General features: G+C 40.6%; 2 protein-coding genes across 2 annotated transcripts; both read right to left on the bottom strand.

Annotated features, from left to right (window-relative positions):
- Window positions 1-1448: 1448 nt before the first annotated feature.
- On the bottom strand, window positions 1449-3578 carry LOC133385992 (disintegrin and metalloproteinase domain-containing protein 20-like). Its single transcript, XM_061629602.1, has one exon. It carries the CDS (start codon window positions 3567-3569, stop codon window positions 1449-1451), a length of 2121 nt encoding a protein of 706 aa, XP_061485586.1. The 5' UTR covers window positions 3570-3578.
- Window positions 3579-19291: 15713 nt separating this feature from the next.
- LOC133385991 (disintegrin and metalloproteinase domain-containing protein 20-like) lies at window positions 19292-21421 on the bottom strand. Its single transcript, XM_061629601.1, has one exon. The coding sequence runs from the start codon at window positions 21410-21412 to the stop codon at window positions 19292-19294; it is 2121 nt and encodes a 706-aa protein (XP_061485585.1). The 5' UTR covers window positions 21413-21421.
- Window positions 21422-22178: the final 757 nt, after the last annotated feature.

Genomic DNA, 22178 nt, shown 5'->3' with positions numbered 1-22178 from the left:
CTGTGAGAACAGGATGCTGGACGAGAGGGCGTTTGGCCTGATCCAGCAAGGGTCTTCCTATGATCTTCCACACACAAGCAGATGTGCTAACAATATAGGTCTCCATTTTGCAGACAGATTTCCACTCTCCTAGTCCCCTCTAAGGTGGCTGCGTGGCCTAATGGATAAGGCATCTGATTTCGGATCAGAAGATTGCAGGTTCGCGTCCTGCCACGGTTGCAAATCCGGAGACTGCTACAAGTCTCCTTGTTTCATTTTGAGAGCCAGTGTGGTGTAGTGGTTAAGGTGCTGGACTATGACCTGGGAGACCAGGGTTCGAATCCCCACACAGCCATGAAGCTCACTGGATGACCTTGGACCCAGTCACTGTCTCTCAGCCTCAGAGGAAGGCAATGGTAAACCCCCTCTGAATACCACTTACCATGAAAACCCTATTCATAGGGTGGCCCATAAGTCGGAATCGACTTGAAGGCAGTCCAGCCCCCTCTAACGGAAAAGGACAGGATTCTGTTCAAAGCAGAGAGAGGGTCTTGACATACATCAAAAGATTTCTCTCTTGTGGATGAGCTGAAGATTTTCCTCTGGGACAACTTTTAGCAACAAGAAGTTAAAGAAAACTTGAATAAAAAGGCTTGGGCCCTCAAATATGTTAAATAATATTCCCCATTATTTCCATTGTAACTTTCTGGAACATTATACGTTGTTTTATGCACTGTAGAGGTGGTTTTATAATATTTTTATTATAGTGTCTCCTTTCAATATTAATATTTGTGCTGCCACTGTGTCAGTATCTTTTTTGCAACGGCTTTGCTAGACTGGTATGAATTCATTACTCTAGCATAACAACTTTGTGGTCCACTGGCATTACAGGATTTGGTTTGATCCTGTCCCCAAGGGAAGTTGCAGAGAGAATCTGAGTTATTCAAAACATCACCACTACTTACATTGGTTTCTGTAGGTATGGAGTACTCCTGTTTGATTTAGGGATTTTACACAGCGTGTATACCATTCCATGTCAAAAAACAAATTCCCCCAGCTCACCATGGGATAGAAGTGGAGGACGTCTGTATTCAAGCACAGAGATGGTCTCAACATATAGCCAGTTTTTGTTTGTGGATGAATCAAACATGTTCCTAGGAGACGCATTGATCCAACAAGCAGGGGTTTTTTTTAAAAAAAAATTTAATTAAAAGCTTACAAACTCAAATATATGTTATTTCCATTGTATCCTTTTGAAACTTTCAGCATTGCTCACTTCTGTGATCTATTCTGATTTTCATTCCTATGTTGATTCTGATGGAAATTATTTTGGTTTATTGACTTATTGATTTTGGAGAATGTATATAAAGAAACAAGAATTAAATGGAGGTACCATTCTTCCCATTCCTTCCCCTGTCCTTGAGTGGCTAGATTTCTTGTTATCTGGATGGAGTCTTGAACTCAGCCTTCTAAGTGTTATCTCGCATAATCCTGTAATAAACACCCAAGCCAACACCAACAGCAGCAGCAGCAAGGATGAATACACTTCCTAAAATACTTCCTCCAATGATATCACTCCTTTCTTTTGGTTGCCCACTGTCAATACTGCCACCATAACCTTTCTTTAGGCAGTCAGGAGGGGCCCAGCCATAATCGCAATGACAGTGTTTGTAGCTGTTGCATATCCCCCGATGATGGCACTTTGTGACATTGCAATCATACTTCAAGAGAGACACTCTCTGGCATTCCCCATGAACACACATCATGTCACTGCCACAAGGAGTTCCATCTCTCACTGCTCCAATATCAGCTGTCCCCATTCCACTGTGGTAGTCTGTACTCCAGCATTGAGTGTCACCAATGGTCGACTGAATGATGGTGCTGTGTTCCTCCAAAGAGGATAATTTATGAATATTATCACACTGGATTCGGCCACATAGAACATTCTCAGCACTGCATTTCTTAAAAGTACCATGTCTAAGGCCACAGTTGCCAAAGCGATCACCTTTAATATTCAACACTCTGAAACAATTCTCTGAAGCAACTGTTGCTTTCTTGCCAAATATCATTTTACACTGCCTGTTGTGGGTGGTACAATGCCCGTGATAGCAATAAGCACCATCACTGCATGGGGCACCATCTTGTACATAGGTATCTTCAGGACACCACTCAGAAGTCCCATTGCAGTATTCAGGAAGATCACAGACGCTAATTTTCTTTCTGCAAAGGGATCCAGCTGGACGGTACCGACACTTGTCACAGCATGGTCCCAAAGCACAATTGGCACATGGATGCAACATGCAGTTAGAATTGCAACATGGATCCAAATGACATTCAGTATCTGAACCACAGTCACATTGCTCTCCATTTTCTACTACTTTGTTCCCACATTTCTTGAGTTGGTACATTTTATCAGGATCTGGTGGAACTAACAAGCAAGGACGGTTCCTTAGTCTGAAATAATCTTGATAACTGCAGTTGCTAAACTTATCAGTGACTGAAGCCCAGGCAGACATAATGCAGGTTTGTCGATCACATTTACAGTGTGACCCATCATGGTTCATACCAAGATTATGTCCTAATTCATGAGCAAATAGCTCAGAAAAATGGTACAACCTGAAAGTTCTTAATGATTCAACAGCACTTCCAAAACTGTCACTACAAATTTGTGATAAGTATGCTAGTCCAATAATCTCTCTAAAACCTTTATATACTAATAAGTGAGCAGCATCATTCTTCAGACGTTTAAGTAGATTGTTCTGTCTCCATTGATTAAAAGCCCAAAGTACGGCCCCTATGGTGTTGCTAATTTCTATGGGATTCCTTTCTGACCATATCTCCAGTCCCGCGAGAGACACCTGAATAGATAATGGCTCAAAATATGAGTTTGCAGTATGGAACATCTCAAGAACTTTCACAGCAATATCACTTTCATTTCTGTTAAACTTAACATATCGTTCATGTTCCACCACAATTGCCACCTTTGCGTATCTCGTGTGTGGCCACCAGCGTCCTGCTGGGGCACTTTTGATCCCTGCATGCTCTGTGTTCTGGATCATGGCTTCTTGATGACTTTGCTCTTCCTCCGTCAACCCACACTTCTGGCGGATGGCACCCTCCTCTACATCTAGGCGATACACCACATGTTGAAAGGTAGCAGATGCCTGAACAGGTTCAATTTCATAGGTCTCATTTTTTAATTGCAACAGACCCCTGAGTCCTCCTGAGCAAGTGCTGAGAGTGACCAAAGAGTGAGGCTTGCCCTGTACAAAACCACTGTAGAAACAATCATCCCTGATGAAAGGATAGTCAACCTGGAGGTCCCCCTGTTTATTGTACGTGAAGACAGGAAAGTGCTTAGGGACAAGGCCCGTCTTCTGCCTGAGCTGCACCACTTGGCCCTTCCCCTCAATCTGCAGTAGGTAGCTGACATCCTGGGCTTCCTCTAGGCCATATCTGAAGCTCAGTTTCCTTGGGATGGTCACCTCATAGGAGGCATATCTAAAGCCCTGAGGCGGTGATTGACCAGAAGTCTCACTCATCAGATTCCTCAAGAACATCATGAGCAGCCATGCCAGACTGCCATTCATTTTCCCAGAAAGTGGAAAAGCACTCTTTCTGGCATCGCACCCATGAAAGGGAAGCCCCGTGCAGCTGTTGCCAGGCTAGCAGATAGATGGAAAGCAGGCTGTATGTGCATTAGAAGGGGAGGAAGATTCTGCACATAGCAACAGTGACTGGGATCCCCTGTGGAATGGAGGGCGGAGCTTGGAGGATCAAGAATGGAACAGAATGGTAGAGGAAGAGTGGGAAGGAAACGTTTTCTGAGAAGTGACTGGCTGAGAGGGTTGCAGCAAGAACAGCAAGAACCTTAGAGTTATAAAGACTAACAAGTTTTGTTATGACATAAATTTTGTGGACTAGGGGCTACTTCATCAGATGGATGGGCTATGATCCTCAGATGTCAGGTATATAAGCACATTGGTAAAATGGGGGAATACAAAGGATGGCCATAAAATTGGCAATGGAATACAACAAGCACAGTCTGTGACAATTCAGTTATACCTTAAATGTACGCAAAACAACTCTTCACACTAGCGGTAACTGGTGATAACATAATCATCTTGGCATTGCTGAGATCATTACCACCTGTAGAAGACAGGAAACCATTATCCCTTTTCAGACCCAAATGAACAGAAATGAGGTTTTTGATGAGTTTTGATTCAGCAATTTCACCCTGGAGTTTCCTTTGAAATTATTTTATTGCACGATGGCTGCCTTAAGATCAGAAACAGAGTGACCTGGTAGGTTGACATTTTCTCCTACCGGTATCTGAATATTGCTATTTTTCAGAATATAAGAACATAAGAAGAGTCTGGGGATGAGGTCAATGACCCATCTAGTCCAGTGCCCTGTTCTCACAGTGGCAAACCAGATGCCTACAGAAAGCCTGCAATGAGGCCCTAAGCACAATCGCATTCTTCCCATGGAATTATGGAATGCACATTTGTACTTTTGTGAGTTTCCATGATCATTTTATTTTGTACTTCATATGCAGAATGAAACCATTAAGCACTGAATAACTTTAGGTAGATCAAAAGTTACACAGCTCCTCATTAACCCAAGAGCAAGTCTGTTGGTTTTGGAGCTGAAACAGAAGTATAATTTAACAGATAAGTTTCATTAAAAGCATTGCTTTGACTTTGGTCTTTGCATGTACAGTGTAAGTTCCATCACCATTTAAAAGAAAAGATCACACATCGTTTCAGCAAGGATATCGTAACATAATGAGTTGTTTTCTTTTCTTGCCACCTGGTATTCAAAGGTTATTCTAAATATAGTTTGATCAGACTAGGTACAGTTTTGTCATTTTGTATGGCCACCAATCATCAAATTAGCTACCCTGGATCTAGACATTATATTAATAAATAATACATTTATTTACAATATCTCCCTTCTAAGAAGACTTAGAAAGCTTCTCAGCCAGTAACCTTGTTGCTCACTCATCCCCCCACCCACTCGACCCCAGTTTATTTGGTCCACTGATCAAATGGATAGAATCATAGAATAGTAGAGTTGGAAGGGGCCTACAAGGCCATCGAGTCCAACCCCCTGCTCAATGCAGGAATCCAAATCAAAGCATAGACTTCCCTCCTTCTCCCATTCTTTCCTAGGGTGCCTAACTCCCACCCCTAAGCTTCTTGATTTTTCCCATCCAAAGCAACCTTTCACTTCCCTCAAATATATGAAGTGTTTATCAACATTCTATTTTCCTTGGAACATTCATAATAATAATTTAATTTAATAATAATTTAATTTTTGTGTTGCCTATCTGGCTGAAGTCACTCTAGGCGACGTACACAATTAAATTCCAGTAAAATTACAATTTAAAATACAGAGCAAATACAATACAGCATCATAAAACAGTGTATAAACAACGGGCATTTAGTAATATTGATAAAGATTAGCCCACCCCAGAGGTCCCGAAGGCCTGTTCAAAAAGCCAAGTTTTTAATGCTCGGCGAAATGCATCCAGGGAGGGGGCATGTCGAAGATCGAACGGGAGGGACTTCCAGAGAGTGGGGGCCGCCACTGAGAATGCCCTCTCCCTAGTTCCCACCAACCTAGCTGTTTTTGTTGGTGGTACTGAGAGAAGGCCCTGCGTGGCTGATCTGGTCAGGCGGCTTAATTGGTGGTACTGGAGGTGTTCCTTCAGGTAAACTGGGCCGAGACCGTATAGGGATTTAAAGGTTAATACCAACACCTTGAATTGGGCCCGGAAAACAACTGGAAGCCAGTGTAGATGAACTAACACCAGCGTAATGTGGTCACGGCGGCGGCTATTTGTGAGCAGACGAGCCACCGCATTTTGTACCAGCTGTAGTTTCTGGACCGTTTTCAAGGGTAACCCCATGTAGAGCGCATTGCAGTAGTTCAATTGAGAGGTGACCATTCATGAACATTCCATTGCAACACCAGCACCCAACCTGTGAAAAGGGAACTCCATGGTAATAGGTGTTTCTCTCTATTAGACAGACAGACAAGATAGCAGTCATAAACCCCAATTGTAAGCGGGTAAGGGTTTTTTTAAATGGAGAATGCACTTTATCTATGTATAGAATAAATAGAAACCATACATCCTTCTTTATTTAGCTCACCTCTGCCGACTCTTCTGAAGACATCAGAATATGGCATATTCCTGGGTTCCTGCTGGGAGGAAGGGCGGGATATAAATTAAATAATAAATAAAAATAAATAAAAATAAATAAAAATAAAATTCCTCCATACCCAACTGTAACTTATCATTTTATTTCTATGAACCATCCAAACTTTTTTGCCCTGAAAAGGTGAAGTGATTTATAATGGTATTCCAAGCCTTAAATGTCCTTTTGACTAGAGATGTGCTCTCTAAATGTAAGTCACACTTTATTATGAGCTTGGTAGTAAAGTTGCAGAGATAAGAAGAAGATATTACTTTAAGATGTAAGTACTTCAAGGTAGGAAAAAAGCATGTTATCTGTAATTCTATAGAGTTTCCTTTAGATGGATCAGATTGGCTAGGAGTAGCTCCCCCATCCCTAGCTGGGACATTCTGCTTTACCGTAATGTTGCTGCCAGAGCGAAAAAGAGGTCTAAAAATCATAAGAACATAAGAACATAAGAAGAGCCTGCTGGATCAGGCCAGTGGCCCATCTAGTCCAGCATCCTGTTCTCACAGTGGCCAACCAGGTGCCTGGGGGAAGCCCACAAGCAGGACCTGAGTGCAAGAACAGTCTCCCCTCCTGAGGCTTCCGGCAACTGGTTTTCAGAAGCATACTGCCTCTGACTAGGGTGGCAGAGCTGCTCTGGGATATTATAATCTTCTCTAATTGTGTGTGGTAAGAGTCAGGCTTAGAACCTTCACACAAGGCAATACTAATTATTTCTCTTTGTTTCTCTCTTCTCTGACAGGCCAGCTCATATCTTTTTTTCACCATCATCATCATCATTAATTTACCCTTGGAGATAGGGCACCATTTAGAGAGTGAAAGAGAAGCAGTTGATACACACAAACACAGACAATTTCAGCCATATGGGATCCCTATTCTGATTTCTGGCAAACTCACTGGTGATAGTTCTACACACATAAGGCTAAACCAAACCATGGCTTAGTGTGAACGCATGAGTGCGCAGGTTCTCCGAGAGGAGATTGTGGGCTCTTTGCTCCTCCTCTGGTCCCACTGCTGCTATGCTGGCTTGGCTCACAACAGCAGCAGGACTGGAGGAGCAGCAAAACAGCTGCAATGTCTTCTCCAGGAGCTCCCATGCTCATGTGTTTGTGCTGAGCCATGATTTGGCTTTGCGTCACATGCAAACTGAGCCACTGAGGGATTGCTGCTGCCATCCTGTTATGCCAAGGCCATATCTGGACCACAACTCCTTTTTCATGCAGTGTATTTTGAAGTTAAGAGAAGGTGGAATCAAGGGTAGATAATTCCCTACCACAGTGCTAGGGGTAGGGGAGAAATTTGATTCAGTTTGCATTTAAAGGTGAACCTACCTAATTCACACTTTCCAAAACAATATGAGAACTGAAATATAGTCATCATCCCAAATGCACACTTCTTCAAATTTTGCAATGCAGTTCTCCAGCCAAGTAATGTGTACAAAAATGCATATACTAGGGTAAAGTGTCCATAAAAATGCATATGTTAGTGAAATTAACATACAAAAGCACATTATCGTAGGAGAAATTATCCTGCAAATGAAAATGCATATTAGGTAACACTGCATACAAACATGTGTATATTAGGAGAAATGTACATTAAAACACTGATGAATTTTCGTGAGAACTTTTTTTTAAAAAAAATTGATGTGGAATATTACCTGAACTTAATATTGAAAAAAAGAGCAGCAATTTAATTCTCAGTCTTCCATGCCTAAACCTTCTCTGTGCAATTCACCAAACTGGCCCAGCTTTTAACTTTCATGCCACCCTGTGATCATCCTGTAAACAGAGGCAGGTTGTGCAATTGTGTGGCACTGATTTTTCTGCATGCATACTTCATCTTTCTTTCCAGGCACGTCTGGGGACCCCAATTCTCGGGGGGGTTGGAAGGGTTAAGGGCTCCTGACAAAGGTAACCCTGGGGCAGAAGCATGTGTGAAAAATGGTGCCCTTCATCTGCAGTTGCAACATTTTCACTTCTTACGAGAAAGTGTCTTGCAAATCCACTAAGAATTATATCATAAAAGACAAATCTGGGGCGCATGCGCGCGATTGCCGAAGCAGCAGCGTAAACCGCAAGCTCCGCTATCCCGAGACCTAATTTAAACACCTTGGCACGAAGACCAACAGAAAAATCAACAAAAAATAACTCAAAGACTCAAGAAGACAAACTACAACAACGAAACTGCATAAATCGCCTATTCTTTACACAAACACTCTTTTTGACGACATCGCGGATAAGAGGAATAGGTGAAAATCGGTGTTTTCAAAATGGTGGCGAAAACCGCTAAATCATCAAAAAGTGAGTCCTTGCAAATACAAAGTCCCGAATTAGAACAAGATCCACTTGCAATTCACCTATCTGCACAATTCACATCCTTTCAAAACTCTTTACTCCCAAAATGGGCTGATAGCTTTAAAAGTCTGGATGAAAAAAATCTCATCTCTGGCAAACAAGATGGAGGATACTGCTAAGATAGCAAATGAAGCCCTAGAAATAGGCATTCAGCATACAGAGGTAATTAAACATATTATAATTAATCAAAGAGACATTGCAAACCGCGTGGATGACCAGGAGAATCGGGGCCGTCGCCAAAATCTGAGAGTGCGTGGGATTAAAGAATGGACAGGAAAAAAAGACGTCACTCAAGTCTTAATAAATTGGTGGTCATCAATAATACCAGAAGCGGGCATCACTGCATCTAATATAGAACGTGCACATAGAAGGCTGGGTCCACGACCAAAAAATAATGCTCCTCCAAGAGACATCATAATCGCATTCTATAACTTTGCAAAAAAAGAAGCAATGCTCAAAATGATGCATGAGAAAGACCAAATAGAATTCGAAGGTAGCCCTGTAGTATTCCTTCAAGGTCTGAGTGCTGAAACACTATGCAAACGTAAATCATTTCGCCCTGCCACAGAATTATTAAGAACAACAGGCATCAAATATCGCTGGGGCTTTCCATTTGCGCTGATAGTAGAAGCAGATGGTGTACAACATAGAGTATCAAGCAGAAAGGATTTGGTGAATCTACTAGCGCTATTTAATCTGAAATCTCCCTGGGAAGAGGAAGAATTGGAATCTTATGACATTCTTGACATAGTGCTCGAAGGGGAAGATTGGAATTCCTTTCCTCATACTACAAAACGCAGAAGACGTCCACGTAATGAAACATCCATCAATACATCCAACTCTCAAAGATCAATGAGATCAACATCCACAAGAAAGAAAGAAACTTCGGAAGCTTGGTTACAAGACAAATCAGCGCAAGAAACAATTTCAAGGGTTTAAGATATCAACGCGCAACAAGGTTATGACTGTGTCATTCATGATATATTTGGGTTAGTGGAAGCATATAGTTTTATTGATTAACAGTTTTTTCTAAAAGGTTTACAAAATATTCATAAGAGACAAAAGCCTCAAAAGTTCAACCAACTAACACAGGGCTGTCTTAGACAATACCTGTAAGCAGGGAAACTTTCTCTGTCTTTAGTTAGTTAGGTATGGTGGTTAAATGTTGGAGAGGGAGTTAATACGTTCTTGGGGACTCCAGAGCCACATTTTAAATTTCTACCAGCATATATGGTCTGACATTTTGTTGGGATTGGTACAATGTTAAAAAACAAGGGAAAATACAGGTGATCATACTGGATCAATTGAATATAAAACATGGCTGAAATCAAATTGCTGACATTAAATGTAAGAGGCATGGGAGATGTTGTTAAAATACGAAGGGTTTCAGACTATATTAGAAATCAGAAACCATCTATCATATTTTTACAGGAAATATATAAACCAAAACCCAACTGTCATCTACTTCCACATACATACTTTGGTAAACAATTTTTGGCTTTAGGAGGCAATCACTCAAGAGGGGTGGGTATCATTTTTGCTAAATCTTTAGACTTCCAGGTTCAAAAACAACAAATAGATTCAGAAGGTAGATATATATTCATTTCAGGTTTACTACAAAATCGCAAATTCACACTCGCATCTATATATTCTCCTAATAATAATCAATTTAATTTTTTATCCAAAATATTGAGAAAACTTCAGAAGTTTGCATCAGGAGAAATTCTCATTGGTGGAGATTTAAATATGATTAGTGATTCCAAACTAGACAAAAGTGCAAGAACATCAACTTCGACCACAGGGAATAAATCCCCCATGCAACTCCTATTACAAAAACACGGATTAACAGATGCGTGGTGCCACATAAACACAGGACTCAGAGATTATACATATTACTCTCCCAGATTCAAAAATTTCTCCAGATTAGATTATATTCTAGTATCCTTAAACTTAATAACAAATATTACTAGAGCAGATATATATCCCAGATTGGTATCAGACCATGCTGCAGTTGGAGCAAATATAAACACTCTTTCATATTCTCCATACACCCCAATATGGAGATTTGACTCATTTCTTCTGACACATCAATTGACCACCAAAACACTTCAGGAAAAATTGAAAGAATATTTTAACTTAAACAATTCACCTGAAATCAATCTTAATGTCATAGGGGATGCTATGAAAGCAACAATGAGAAGTCACTGTATAAATGAAACAGCTAAAAAGAAACGTAATACTGAACCTATTAAAACTCAGTTGCTATCAGAGATGGAAATTCTAGAATCTCAACATAAACAAAACAAATTCTGAAATCACTCTAAAAAAGTACAAATGAAAAATAAAGAAATAGAAGCAGTAGATTCGGCCAAAATAGCTAAATCCATCTGGTATACCAAGCAAAAATATTATGAATGGGGAAATAAAAACTCTAAATTATTAGCTCATGCTTTTAAAACCCGACAATCAACCACAAAAATTGGAGCAATCTCACACAAAGAAAAAATAACATATGAAACTAAAGAAATCAATAAACACTTTATGAATTTTTATAAGGAATTATATAGTAACATACCTACCAATACAGAAAAGATTCAAGAATATATTCTTGATTTCTCTCCCCCCACTCTCTCAAACAGTCAGAAAAAGTTTTTAAATCAAGACATAACAACAGAGGAAATATCTGCCGCAATTAACAGACTTAAGCACAATAAAGCACCTGGGCCAGATGGATTTAACAGCACATTCTACAAAAACTTTCAAGAAACACTACTCCCACATCTAACTCAATTATTCAATTATATTTGGTCAGGGGGAAATATTCCAGGCACTTGGAAGACCTCTCAAATAATTGTTATCCCTAAACCAAATAAAGACAAATTGAAATTAGACTTTTATAGACCAATAAATCTTCTCAATCAAGATCAAAAATTATTCACAGCCATACTGGCAACTAGATTTAATTCAATGATATCTGATTTAATTCACACAGATCAAACAGGATTCACTGCAGGTAGACACATCTCAGATCCCATCAGAAGATTACTCAATATCATATTTTATGCCAAACATTATTAAAAAATCACTAGGTGTCTTATCATTAGACATATACAAAGCCTTTGATTGTCTAAATTGGAATTATTTAAAAAATGTATTACTAAAATATCACCTGGGAGAAAGAACATTAAATATGATAGATCATTTATATGACACAACTGCAGCAGTGATACGCACTAGTAATCTGGACTCAAACCCTATACCGATACAAAGAGGTACGAAACAAGGATGTCCTTTATCCCCATTACTATTTGCCCTTTCCCTAGAACCACTGGCCATGAAATTACGTTCACATACTCAAATACAGTGTTATCAAATTAAGGCAAACGAAGAAGAACATTTATTAAATTTATATGCAGATGATATGACATTAATGCTAGGAAACCCAGCACAATCTGCCCCAGTACTTAAAAAGATGCTGGAAACATTTTCAAACATATCTGGACTTAAAGTTAATTATAATAAATCCTCCATAATGTTTTTTCACGTTGGTCCACAGGATCAATTGATAATCCGAAAAATGCTGGAAGTTAACATATGTAGCTCTGCTTTTCGATATTTAGGGATATCGATTCCAAAAAAAATCTCAAAATTATTTTACATTAATTATCACCCCTTAATACATAAAATGAAGATAGATTTAAACAAATGGAAAAAAAATAATTTAACGACATTAGGTCGAATAGCCGCTATACGGATGAAAATAATACCCAGATTCCTTTATTTATTTCAAGTACTTCCTCTTCTTATTACTAAGAATACAATTAGTAAATGGCAGAATATGATAAATAAATTCATCTTTCAAAATAAAAGACGAAGGTTAGCACTAGCCTCCTTTTACACTCAGACAAACTCAGGGGGATGGGGTCTCCCAAATTTATATTTATATTACACAGCACTTCAACTACGACAGCTCAGCTTCATAATAATGAAATCAGATAAAACTTGGATTAGACTGGAAGAATCAATGTTATCCATTATGGAATCTACCTTTCCTACCAATACATAATACCTGGCTTAAAACTATTGACAATCCATTTACTAAAACTACATTCACTATTTGGAAATACTGGCAATTGAAAATATCCTCAGTTTACTCTCCCTTGACCCCCTTGCAAGCTTATCCAAATGCAGGAGATGATTTTCTGAAAAAATACATGGAAATAGGGGGAAAGAAAGGGTACTTCAGACTCAGAGATTTTTTTTCACAAGGAAAGCCAATCACTATTCAACAACTGAAAATAGACATTCCCTCGTGAAAACTAGACTGGTCACACATTTCAATTACAATCCATACTAAAAGACACCCAAATTAAAACATATGATACTCAAAATATAACACAATTTGAAAAAGTTTTGCTAGAAAATGGTTATAATGGAAAAGGATTAGTATCCAAGGTATATAAAATATTACTGGAACGTGACATGGGAAACCTAATAGGATTGAAAAATCAATGGGAAAAAGACTTGGGATTTAATTTAGACATATCTGATTGGAATTCAATATTTGTGTCAAAATACAATAAAACTGTCTCAGCCATGCATAAAGAAACTATGTTGAAAACAACGCATAGATGGTACTCCACACCAGTTCAACTCTCACACATCTCTTCTTTAATGTCCCCCTTATGTTGGAGAGGATGTACCCGAAAAGGAACATACTTTCATCTATGGTGGACTTGTTCAAAGATCAACAGATTTTGGATATCAATTCAAGGTGAACTCAACAACATTATGAAAGAAACAATACACTTAAAACCAGAATTATTCTTATTATCTTTATTTAAAGAAGAAAACAAGTCATTGAAATCAAAACACCTGATATCCAGATTATTACTAGCAGCAAGACTAACAATATAACAACATTGGAAACGTTTGGACAAACTGAATATACAGAACTGGTACAACAAAATATGGACAATGGCAATACTGGACAAAATCACTCTACATCTCCGATTTTTGAGAGGTGCTGCAAAACCAGAAACATTCATGTCGATGTGGTGGAGATTCATAGATTACGCCTCACAACAGGATCTACATAAACAACTTTCCCCATCAGCAAAAGCAATATGGTTGTCATGAATAAATAATTAAGTTTCTATGGTCTTATATCCCCCATATATGATTATATTATACTAGATGTATAAATTTCAAAACACTCACCTGTATTTTAGCACTTACCTTTGTATTATTACATCCATGAATATTTGTTATAACAATATCCAAATTATTGGCTCTAGGGAGGGGGGTGGGATTTAGGGTTAATTTCATATTGTTGCATTATTTATGTTAATGTTTTGTACAATAACAAAAAATAATAATAAAAAGAATTTTAAAAAATAAAAATAAAAGACAAATCTCTCTGTGTGTATATTTTTCACTTATTTATTAGTTCAGCGGTCTTTAAGAGGGACAAAGTGGATTTACTGTCCAGCAATTAAAACAGCAACCAATATTGATTTAATCTCCAGTATCAGTTTTTGCTGATGGAAGTGTTTCAAACATAGAAGCCTGTTCTGATGCTGCAAAATTCACATGAATTATTCTCGTAAGGTGTTCAGTGGGAAAGGACCAAATAAAGTGAAGAAGCAATTAAAATAAAACCCATACACCAATAAAAGTCTGATTTGTTACTTCTATCATATGAAGCATTCAAATTATGTCATGCTACCGTTTGCCAGGAAAGACTTGGATAAGAAATGTCTCAGAAACACAAAATTAATCAAGAGAGTACCGTGGCTTTAGTGCTATGCATGCTTCCTTAAAAATAAGCCCTATAGGAGTCAATAGAACTTACAATACAATGAATGTCTACTAGTCAGAAGTAAGCCCCATTGATGTTCAATGGGGCTTACTCCCAGGAAAGAATGCAGACTTAAGTTCCAATTAAACATGTATAGGGATCTAGTGTGTAAGGCAGTGGTGGGGAACCTATGCTCCTTCAGAAGCTGCGGGACTGCACCTCCCATCATTTCTGTCCATTGGTCGTGCTGACTGGGACTGATGGGAGTTGGAGTCCAACAACGTCTGCAGGGCATCGGGTTATGGAATGCTGATTTAACCCAAAGGGGAAACCTTGTGCAATATCGTATGGGACCTGTTCCTAGGCCTTTTCAGAACCTAAAACCAGAGCTTGGAAAAGTTACTTTTTTGAACTACAACGCCCATCAGCCCAATCCAGTGGCCATGCTGGCTGGGGCTGATGGGAGTTGTAGTTCAAAAAAGTAACTTTTCCAAGCTCTGCCTAAAACATAGGGTTGCAGCCTATGCCACTCCTGCATCATCCAGTGAGCCACAAATCCTCCACTCCTAGCAAAAGAGAAGACCACTGCCTTTGGAGTCCAAAAGAAGGACTTCATAAACGTAATGCTGTCCTCCTGACTCCCTCTCTTTTAAGTGCATTGGCAGTCTGTCTGGTGGACCTGTGTTGCTTGCTTCGTTGTAAAAAGCTTTGAGCTGTAAGGATTAAAAATGAATGATATAAGCACCAAGTAATTCCCATTGTCACAGTGCATTTGCCGTGCTCCCAGACATTTCACCAATCATTTTGAAATAATTCCAGACTCGCTCACATTCCATTTCTCCAATTAAGGTTGAGGAACTTTTGATCTCCCTTCATCAAAATTCCTGCCCAGCCGACCTGATAACCACCACCAATATTATCCATTCGACCTGCCTTTTCTCTTCACTTCGTATTTTTATGTTTTGTCCTCCTGCATGGAGACCTCGCTCACTAAAACAGTGCTTATCCAGTTGAGAATTTTACCACTGATAACATGTATTGCCCTTTTATGTGATTCTGTATGAAAAACTTGGTTTCCAACCAGGTTATATCTCTTCCCTCTTCCGTGTCAGCTCTTATTGTCACTTACTCGAGAAAGTTAATCAGATCTCTCCAGGTAGACCTCATTTTCATAAATACATGGTATCACTGAGTGCTGTCTGCCTTCCACTCCATATTAAAAGGACCATGGAAAACAGATGAGAAACGGTGAGGGAAAATAGTCGTAGGCCACATTCACAACACCATACATTTATTCCACTATTAGTCCACTTCAAACACTTATAGCTTCCCCCAAAGAATCCTGGGAAGTATAGTTTGTGAAGGGTGCTGAGAGTTGTTAGGAGTCTCCCACTCCCTCACACAGCTACCATTGCCACAATGTGGTTTAACAGTCAGTCGCTCTTCTCAGGACTCTGGGAATTGTAGCTGTGGGAGGGGAATAGGGGTCTCCTAACAGGGAATGTGGCCATAGAGAAGGCCATATGTCAATGCAGACACTGAACAGAAAGTCCTCCATTTGATCCCATGGATTCCATCTCAGATAGGCATACTGGGTTCCCCTGTTCGAGGGCAGGACAAACATTGGATCCCAGGAGGATGAGAGTTTGAAACCTAGTCAAGCCTCTCTGCCCTTTTAAATGCCTTCCAGGTACCAGTTAAGATTTGAAAGACAGGAAGTCAGACCATTGGTCCATCTAGCTCATGACTGTGCACTAACTGGCAGCATCTCTCCAAACAAATGTCTCTCCCACCCTACCTGGAGATGCTGGGATTGAGAATGGGGCCTTTTGCATGCAAAGCAGTTGATCCACCACTAAGCTACATGGCCTTTTCCAACTTGACATTCAGAAGGTCTGCTTTACTGTTTTGGGGCTCAGCAGGGCTTACCCAAAACATTTTCCTGCCTGAAGCAAAGGGCAAGATGGTGCCTGTGACATCACAAGACTATGTAAATATGTCATCCAGGTTACGTTAATATATGTCCGTATTTGGTAAGTAGAGAGGGGAGGGGTAAAATGGAATGTTGGGGAGTGAGTGTTTGGCGAGAATGTCTCTGATTGGGTATTGGATTCCCTGGTTGGGAGGAGGTGATGAGCGAGGGTTTGTGTTTAAAATTTCTGGAGGTTTTGTCAGTTAGAGAGTCAGTTGGTTTTTCTCTGAGGCTTGGATAGCTAGATTAGGAATTGGGGTAGAGGACGGAGGTTGGTAAGGGTAGGATTATGATTTAGTTAGATAGGTTAGTACAGTGTTATATTGTGTCAGACCTTATTTCTATCTGCAAGGTTTAAAATTCTCATCTGAAAATAATAAAGAATTAATTTGTTTTTTATTCTATACTCAATGCCTATGCTTGGTTACTGCCTATCATAAATAAATATCAGTCAAGGAGGTGCTGAATAGACAGATGGGACTGGATCTTGTACATTCTACAGTGTCTCTTGGCAAATACTATAAAGGCATTTCATTCTGAAACTGGTGGCACCATGGTATCATAAGAGTATCCCTTGAAGGAAAGGTTTGCCTCACATACAACCTAGCAATAACTATATCCACAGTTGGTTTGGGGTATCCAGGATCTCCCAGAGATAAGGGTGGGAGATGGTGGAGTGCTGAGACGGGGAATGAAAATATTGCACACAAAGGTTAGGAAGGGTTGAATTGCCTCTGTACATGTGTAAAGGGTTAGGGATTGCTGTGTACAGAGGCAGACATCCCCCACATCAGCTGCTGCAGGAAGGCAGGGATAGGTGGGTGGGGACCTTACAGTGCTCTCCACCTCTCCACATACACACGTATTCCATGTTCCACGAGTTGACCAGACTGGCACTTGAATCTTATGCTGATGAAGGGACACACCTGAGGACAGCAGGCTAGCAGAAGGGGGCACAAAAGAGGCTGCATGGCACACACAGTTCTGACCTCCAACAATCAGCCTCCTAAAGTGTCTCCCTCAATTGCCTAGTCTAAGAGCTCCGTAAGCTTCTGTAGATTCAGCCTCACCCTCCTATCTGTTGCCTAATATCTAAAGTGTATACCTGGCACTTAATACTCCATATATATATCAACTGAGCCATTAAACCAGGAATGGGGAACCTGTGGCCTTCCATAAGAACAAATGAAGAGCCTGCTGGATCAGGCCAGTGGGCCATCTAGTCCAGCATCCTGTTCTCACCATCATTACATAAAAGGAATTACCATGTTCGGAGCCAATAAACCTCCAAATATCAGCTGCTGGAGACAAACACCAGGGGTAGAATGATAACAACATAAGAGCCCTGTTGGGTCAGGCCCTGACTTGGTAGAGATGTCTCTGGGAAGTTCACAAGCAGGACGTGAGGGTAGCATTACTGGAGGCAGTATGCCTCTGAATATCAGTTGCTGGGAACTGAAAATGGGGAGAGTGCTCATGCATTCAAGTCTTGCTTGCAGGCTTCCCATGAGCATCTGATTGGCCACTGTGAGAACAGGATGCTGGACGAGAGGGCATTTGGCCTGATCCAGCAGGGCTCTTCCTATGATCTTCCACACACAAGCAGATGTGCTAACAATATAGGTCTCCATTTTGCAGACAGATTTCCACTCTCCTAGTCCCCTCTAAGGTGGCTGCATGGCCTAATGGATAAGGCATCTGATTTCGGATCAGAAGATTGCAGGTTCGCGTCCTGCCACGGTTGCAAATCCGGAGACTGCTACAAGTCTCCTTGTTTCATTTTGAGAGCCAGTGTGGTGTAGTGGTTAAGGTGCTGGACTATGACCTGGGAGACCAGGGTTCGAATCCCCACACAGCCATGAAGCTCACTGGATGACCTTGGACCCAGTCACTGTCTTTCAGCCTCAGAGGAAGGCAATGGTAAACCCCCTCTGAATACCGCTTACCATGAAAACCCTATTCATAGGGTCGCCCATAAGTCGGAATCGACTTGAAGGCAGTCCAGCCCCCTCTAATGGAAAAGGACAGGATTCTGTTCAAAGCAGAGAGAGGGTCTTGACATACATCAAAAGATTTCTCTCTTGTGGATGAGCTGAAGATTTTCCTCTGGGACAACTTTTAGCAACAAGAAGTTAAAGAAAACTTGATTAAAAAGGCTTGGGCCCTCAAATATGTTAAATAATATTCCCCATTATTTCCATTGTAACTTTCTGGAACATTATACGTTGTTTTATGCGCTGTAGCATTCTAGGTGGTTTTATAATATTTTTATTATAGTATCTCTTTTCAACATTAATATTTGTGCTGCCACTGTGTCAGTATCTTTTTTGCAACGGCTTTGCTAGACTGGTATGAATTCATTACTCTAGCATAACAACTTTGTGGTCCACTGGCATTACAGGATTTGGTTTGATCCTGTCCCCAAGGGAAGTTGCAGAGAGAATCTGAGTTATTCAAAACATCACCACTACTTACATTGGTTTCTGTAGGTATGGAGTACTCCTGTTTGATTTAGGGATTTTACACAGCGTGTATACCATTCCATGTCAAAAGACAGATTCCCCCACCTCACCATGGGATAGAAGTGGAGGACGTCTGTATTCAAGCACAGAGATGGTCTCAACATATAGCCAGTTTTTGTTTGTGGATGAATCAAACATGTTCCTAGGAGACGCATTGATCCAACAAGCAGGGTTTTTTTTAAAAAAAAATTAATTAAAAGCTTACAAACTCAAATATATGTTATTTCCATTGTATCCTTTTGAAACTTTCAGCATTGCTCACTTCTGTGATCTATTCTGATTTTCATTCCTATGTTGATTCTGATGGAAATTATTTTGGTTTATTGACTTATTGATTTTGGAGAATGTATATAAAGAAACAAGAATTAAATGGAGGTACCATTCTTCCCATTCCTTCCCCTGTCCTTGAGTGGCTAGATTTCTTGTTACCTGGATGGAGTCTTGAACTCAGCCTTCTAAGTGTTATCTCGCATAATCCTGTAATAAACACCCAAGCCAACACCAACAGCAGCAGCAGCAAGGATGAATACACTTCCTAAAATACTTCCTCCAATGATATCACTCCTTTCTTTTGGTTGCCCACTGTCAATGCTGCCACCATAACCTTTCTTTAGGCAGTCAGGAGGGGCCCAGCCATAATCGCAATGACAGTGTTTGTAGCTGTTGCATATCCCCCGATGATGGCACTTTGTGACATTGCAATCATACTTCAAGAGAGACACTCTCTGGCATTCCCCATGAACACACATCATGTCACTGCCACAAGGAGTTCCATCTCTCACTGCTCCAATATCAGCTGTCCCCATTCCACTGTGGTAGTCTGTACTCCAGCATTGAGTGTCACCAATGGTCGACTGAATGATGGTGCTGTGTTCCTCCAAAGAGGATAATTTATTAATATTATCACACTGGATTCGGCCACATAGAACATTCTCAGCACTGCATTTCTTAAAAGTACCATGTCTAAGGCCACAGTTGCCAAAGCGATCACCTTTAATATTCAACACTCTGAAACAATTCTCTGAAGCAACTGTTGCTTTCTTGCCAAATATCATTTTACACTGCCTGTTGTGGGTGGTACAATGCCCGTGATAGCAATAAGCACCATCACTGCATGGGGCACCATCTTGTACATAGGTATCTTCAGGACACCACTCAGAAGTCCCATTGCAGTATTCAGGAAGATCACAGACACTAATTTTCTTTCTGCAAAGGGATCCAGCTGGACGGTACCGACACTTGTCACAGCATGGTCCCAAAGCACAATTGGCACATGGATGCAACATGCAATTGGATTTGCAACATGGATCCAAATGACATTCAGTAACTGAACCACAGTCACATTGCTCTCCATTTTCTACTACTTTGTTCCCACATTTCTTGAGTTGGTACATTTTATCAGGATCTGGTGGAACAAACAAGCAAGGACGGTTCCTTAGTCTGAAATAATCTTGATAACTGCAGTTGCTAAACTTATCAGTGAGTAAAGCTGAGACAGACATAATGCAGGCTTGTCGATCACATTTACAGTATAACCCATCATGGTTCATACCAAGATTATGTCCTAATTCATGAGCAAATAGCTCAGAAAAATGGTACAACCTGAAAGTTCTTAATGAATCAACAGCACTTCCAAAACTGTCGCTACAAATTTGTGATAAGTATGCTATTCCAATAATCCCTCTAAAACCTTTGTATACTAATAAGTGAGCAGCATCATTCTTCAGATGTTTAAGTAGATTGTTCTGTCTCCATTTATTAAAATCCCAAAGTACGTCCCCTATGTCGTTGCTAATTTCTATGGGATTCCTTTCTGACCATATCTCCAGTCCCGCGAGAGACACCTGAATAGATAATGGCTCAAAATATGAGTTTACAGTATGGAACATCTCAAGAACTTTCACAGCAATATCACTTTCATTTCTGTTAAACTTAACATATCGTTCATGTTCCACCACAATTGCCACCTTTGCGTATCTCGTGTGTGGCCACCAGCGTCCTGCTGGGGCACTTTTGATCCCTGCATGCTCTGTGTTCTGGATCATGGCTTCTTGATGACTTTGCTCTTCCTCCGTCAACCCACACTTCTGGCGGATGGCACCCTCCTCTACATCTAGGCGATACACCACATGTTGAAAGGTAGCAGATGCCTGAACAGGTTCAATTTCATAGGTCTCATTTTTTAATTGCAACAGACCCCTGAGTCCTCCTGAGCAAGTGCTGAGAGTGACCAAAGAGTGAGGCTTGCCCTGTACAAAACCACTGTAGAAACAATCATCCCTGATGAAAGGATAGTCAACCTGGAGGTCCCCCTGTTTATTGTACGTGAAGACAGGAAAGTGCTTAGGGACAAGGCCCGTCTTCTGCCTGAGCTGCACCACTTGGCCCTTCCCCTCAATCTGCAGTAGGTAGCTGACATCCTGGGCTTCCTCTAGGCCATATCTGAAGCTCAGTTTCCTTGGGATGGTCACCTCATAGGAGGCATATCTAAAGCCCTGAGGCGGTGATTGACCAGAAGTCTCACTCATCAGATTCCTCAAGAACATCATGAGCAGCCATGCCAGACTGCCATTCATTTTCCCAGAAAGTGGAAAAGCACTCTTTCTGGCATCGCACCCATGAAAGGGAAGCCCCGTGCAGCTGTTGCCAGGCTAGCAGATAGATGGAAAGCAGGCTGTATGTGCATTAGAAGGGGAGGAAGATTCTGCACATAGCAACAGTGACTGGGATCCCCTGTGGAATGGAGGGCGGAGCTTGGAGGATCAAGAATGGAACAGAATGGTAGAGGAAGAGTGGGAAGGAAACGTTTTCTGAGAAGTGACTGGCTGAGAGGGTTGCAGCAAGAACAGCAAGAACCTTAGAGTTATAAAGACTAACAAGTTTTGTTATGACATAAATTTTGTGGACTAGGGGCTACTTCATCAGATGGATGGGCTATGATCCTCAGATGTCAGGTATATAAGCACATTGGTAAAATGGGGGAATACAAAGGATGGCCATAAAATTGGCAATGGAATACAACAAGCACAGTCTGTGACAATTCAGTTATACCTTAAATGTACGCAAAACAACTCTTCACACTAGCGGTAACTGGTGATAACATAATCATCTTGGCATTGCTGAGATCATTACCACCTGTAGAAGACAGGAAACCATTATCCCTTTTCAGACCCAAATGAACAGAAATGAGGTTTTTGATGAGTTTTGATTCAGCAATTTCACCCTGGAGTTTCCTTTGAAATTATTTTATTGCACGATGGCTGCCTTAAGATCAGAAACAGAGTGACCTGGTAGGTTGACATTTTCTCCTACCGGTATCTGAATATTGCTATTTTTCAGAAT

This window comes from Rhineura floridana, chromosome 5, assembly GCF_030035675.1.
Source record: "Rhineura floridana isolate rRhiFlo1 chromosome 5, rRhiFlo1.hap2, whole genome shotgun sequence".
Taxonomy (NCBI): Eukaryota; Metazoa; Chordata; class Lepidosauria; order Squamata; family Rhineuridae; genus Rhineura; species Rhineura floridana.
The sequence above is the reverse complement of the archived record's forward strand: the minus strand, read 5'-3'. Positions and strand labels throughout refer to the sequence as shown.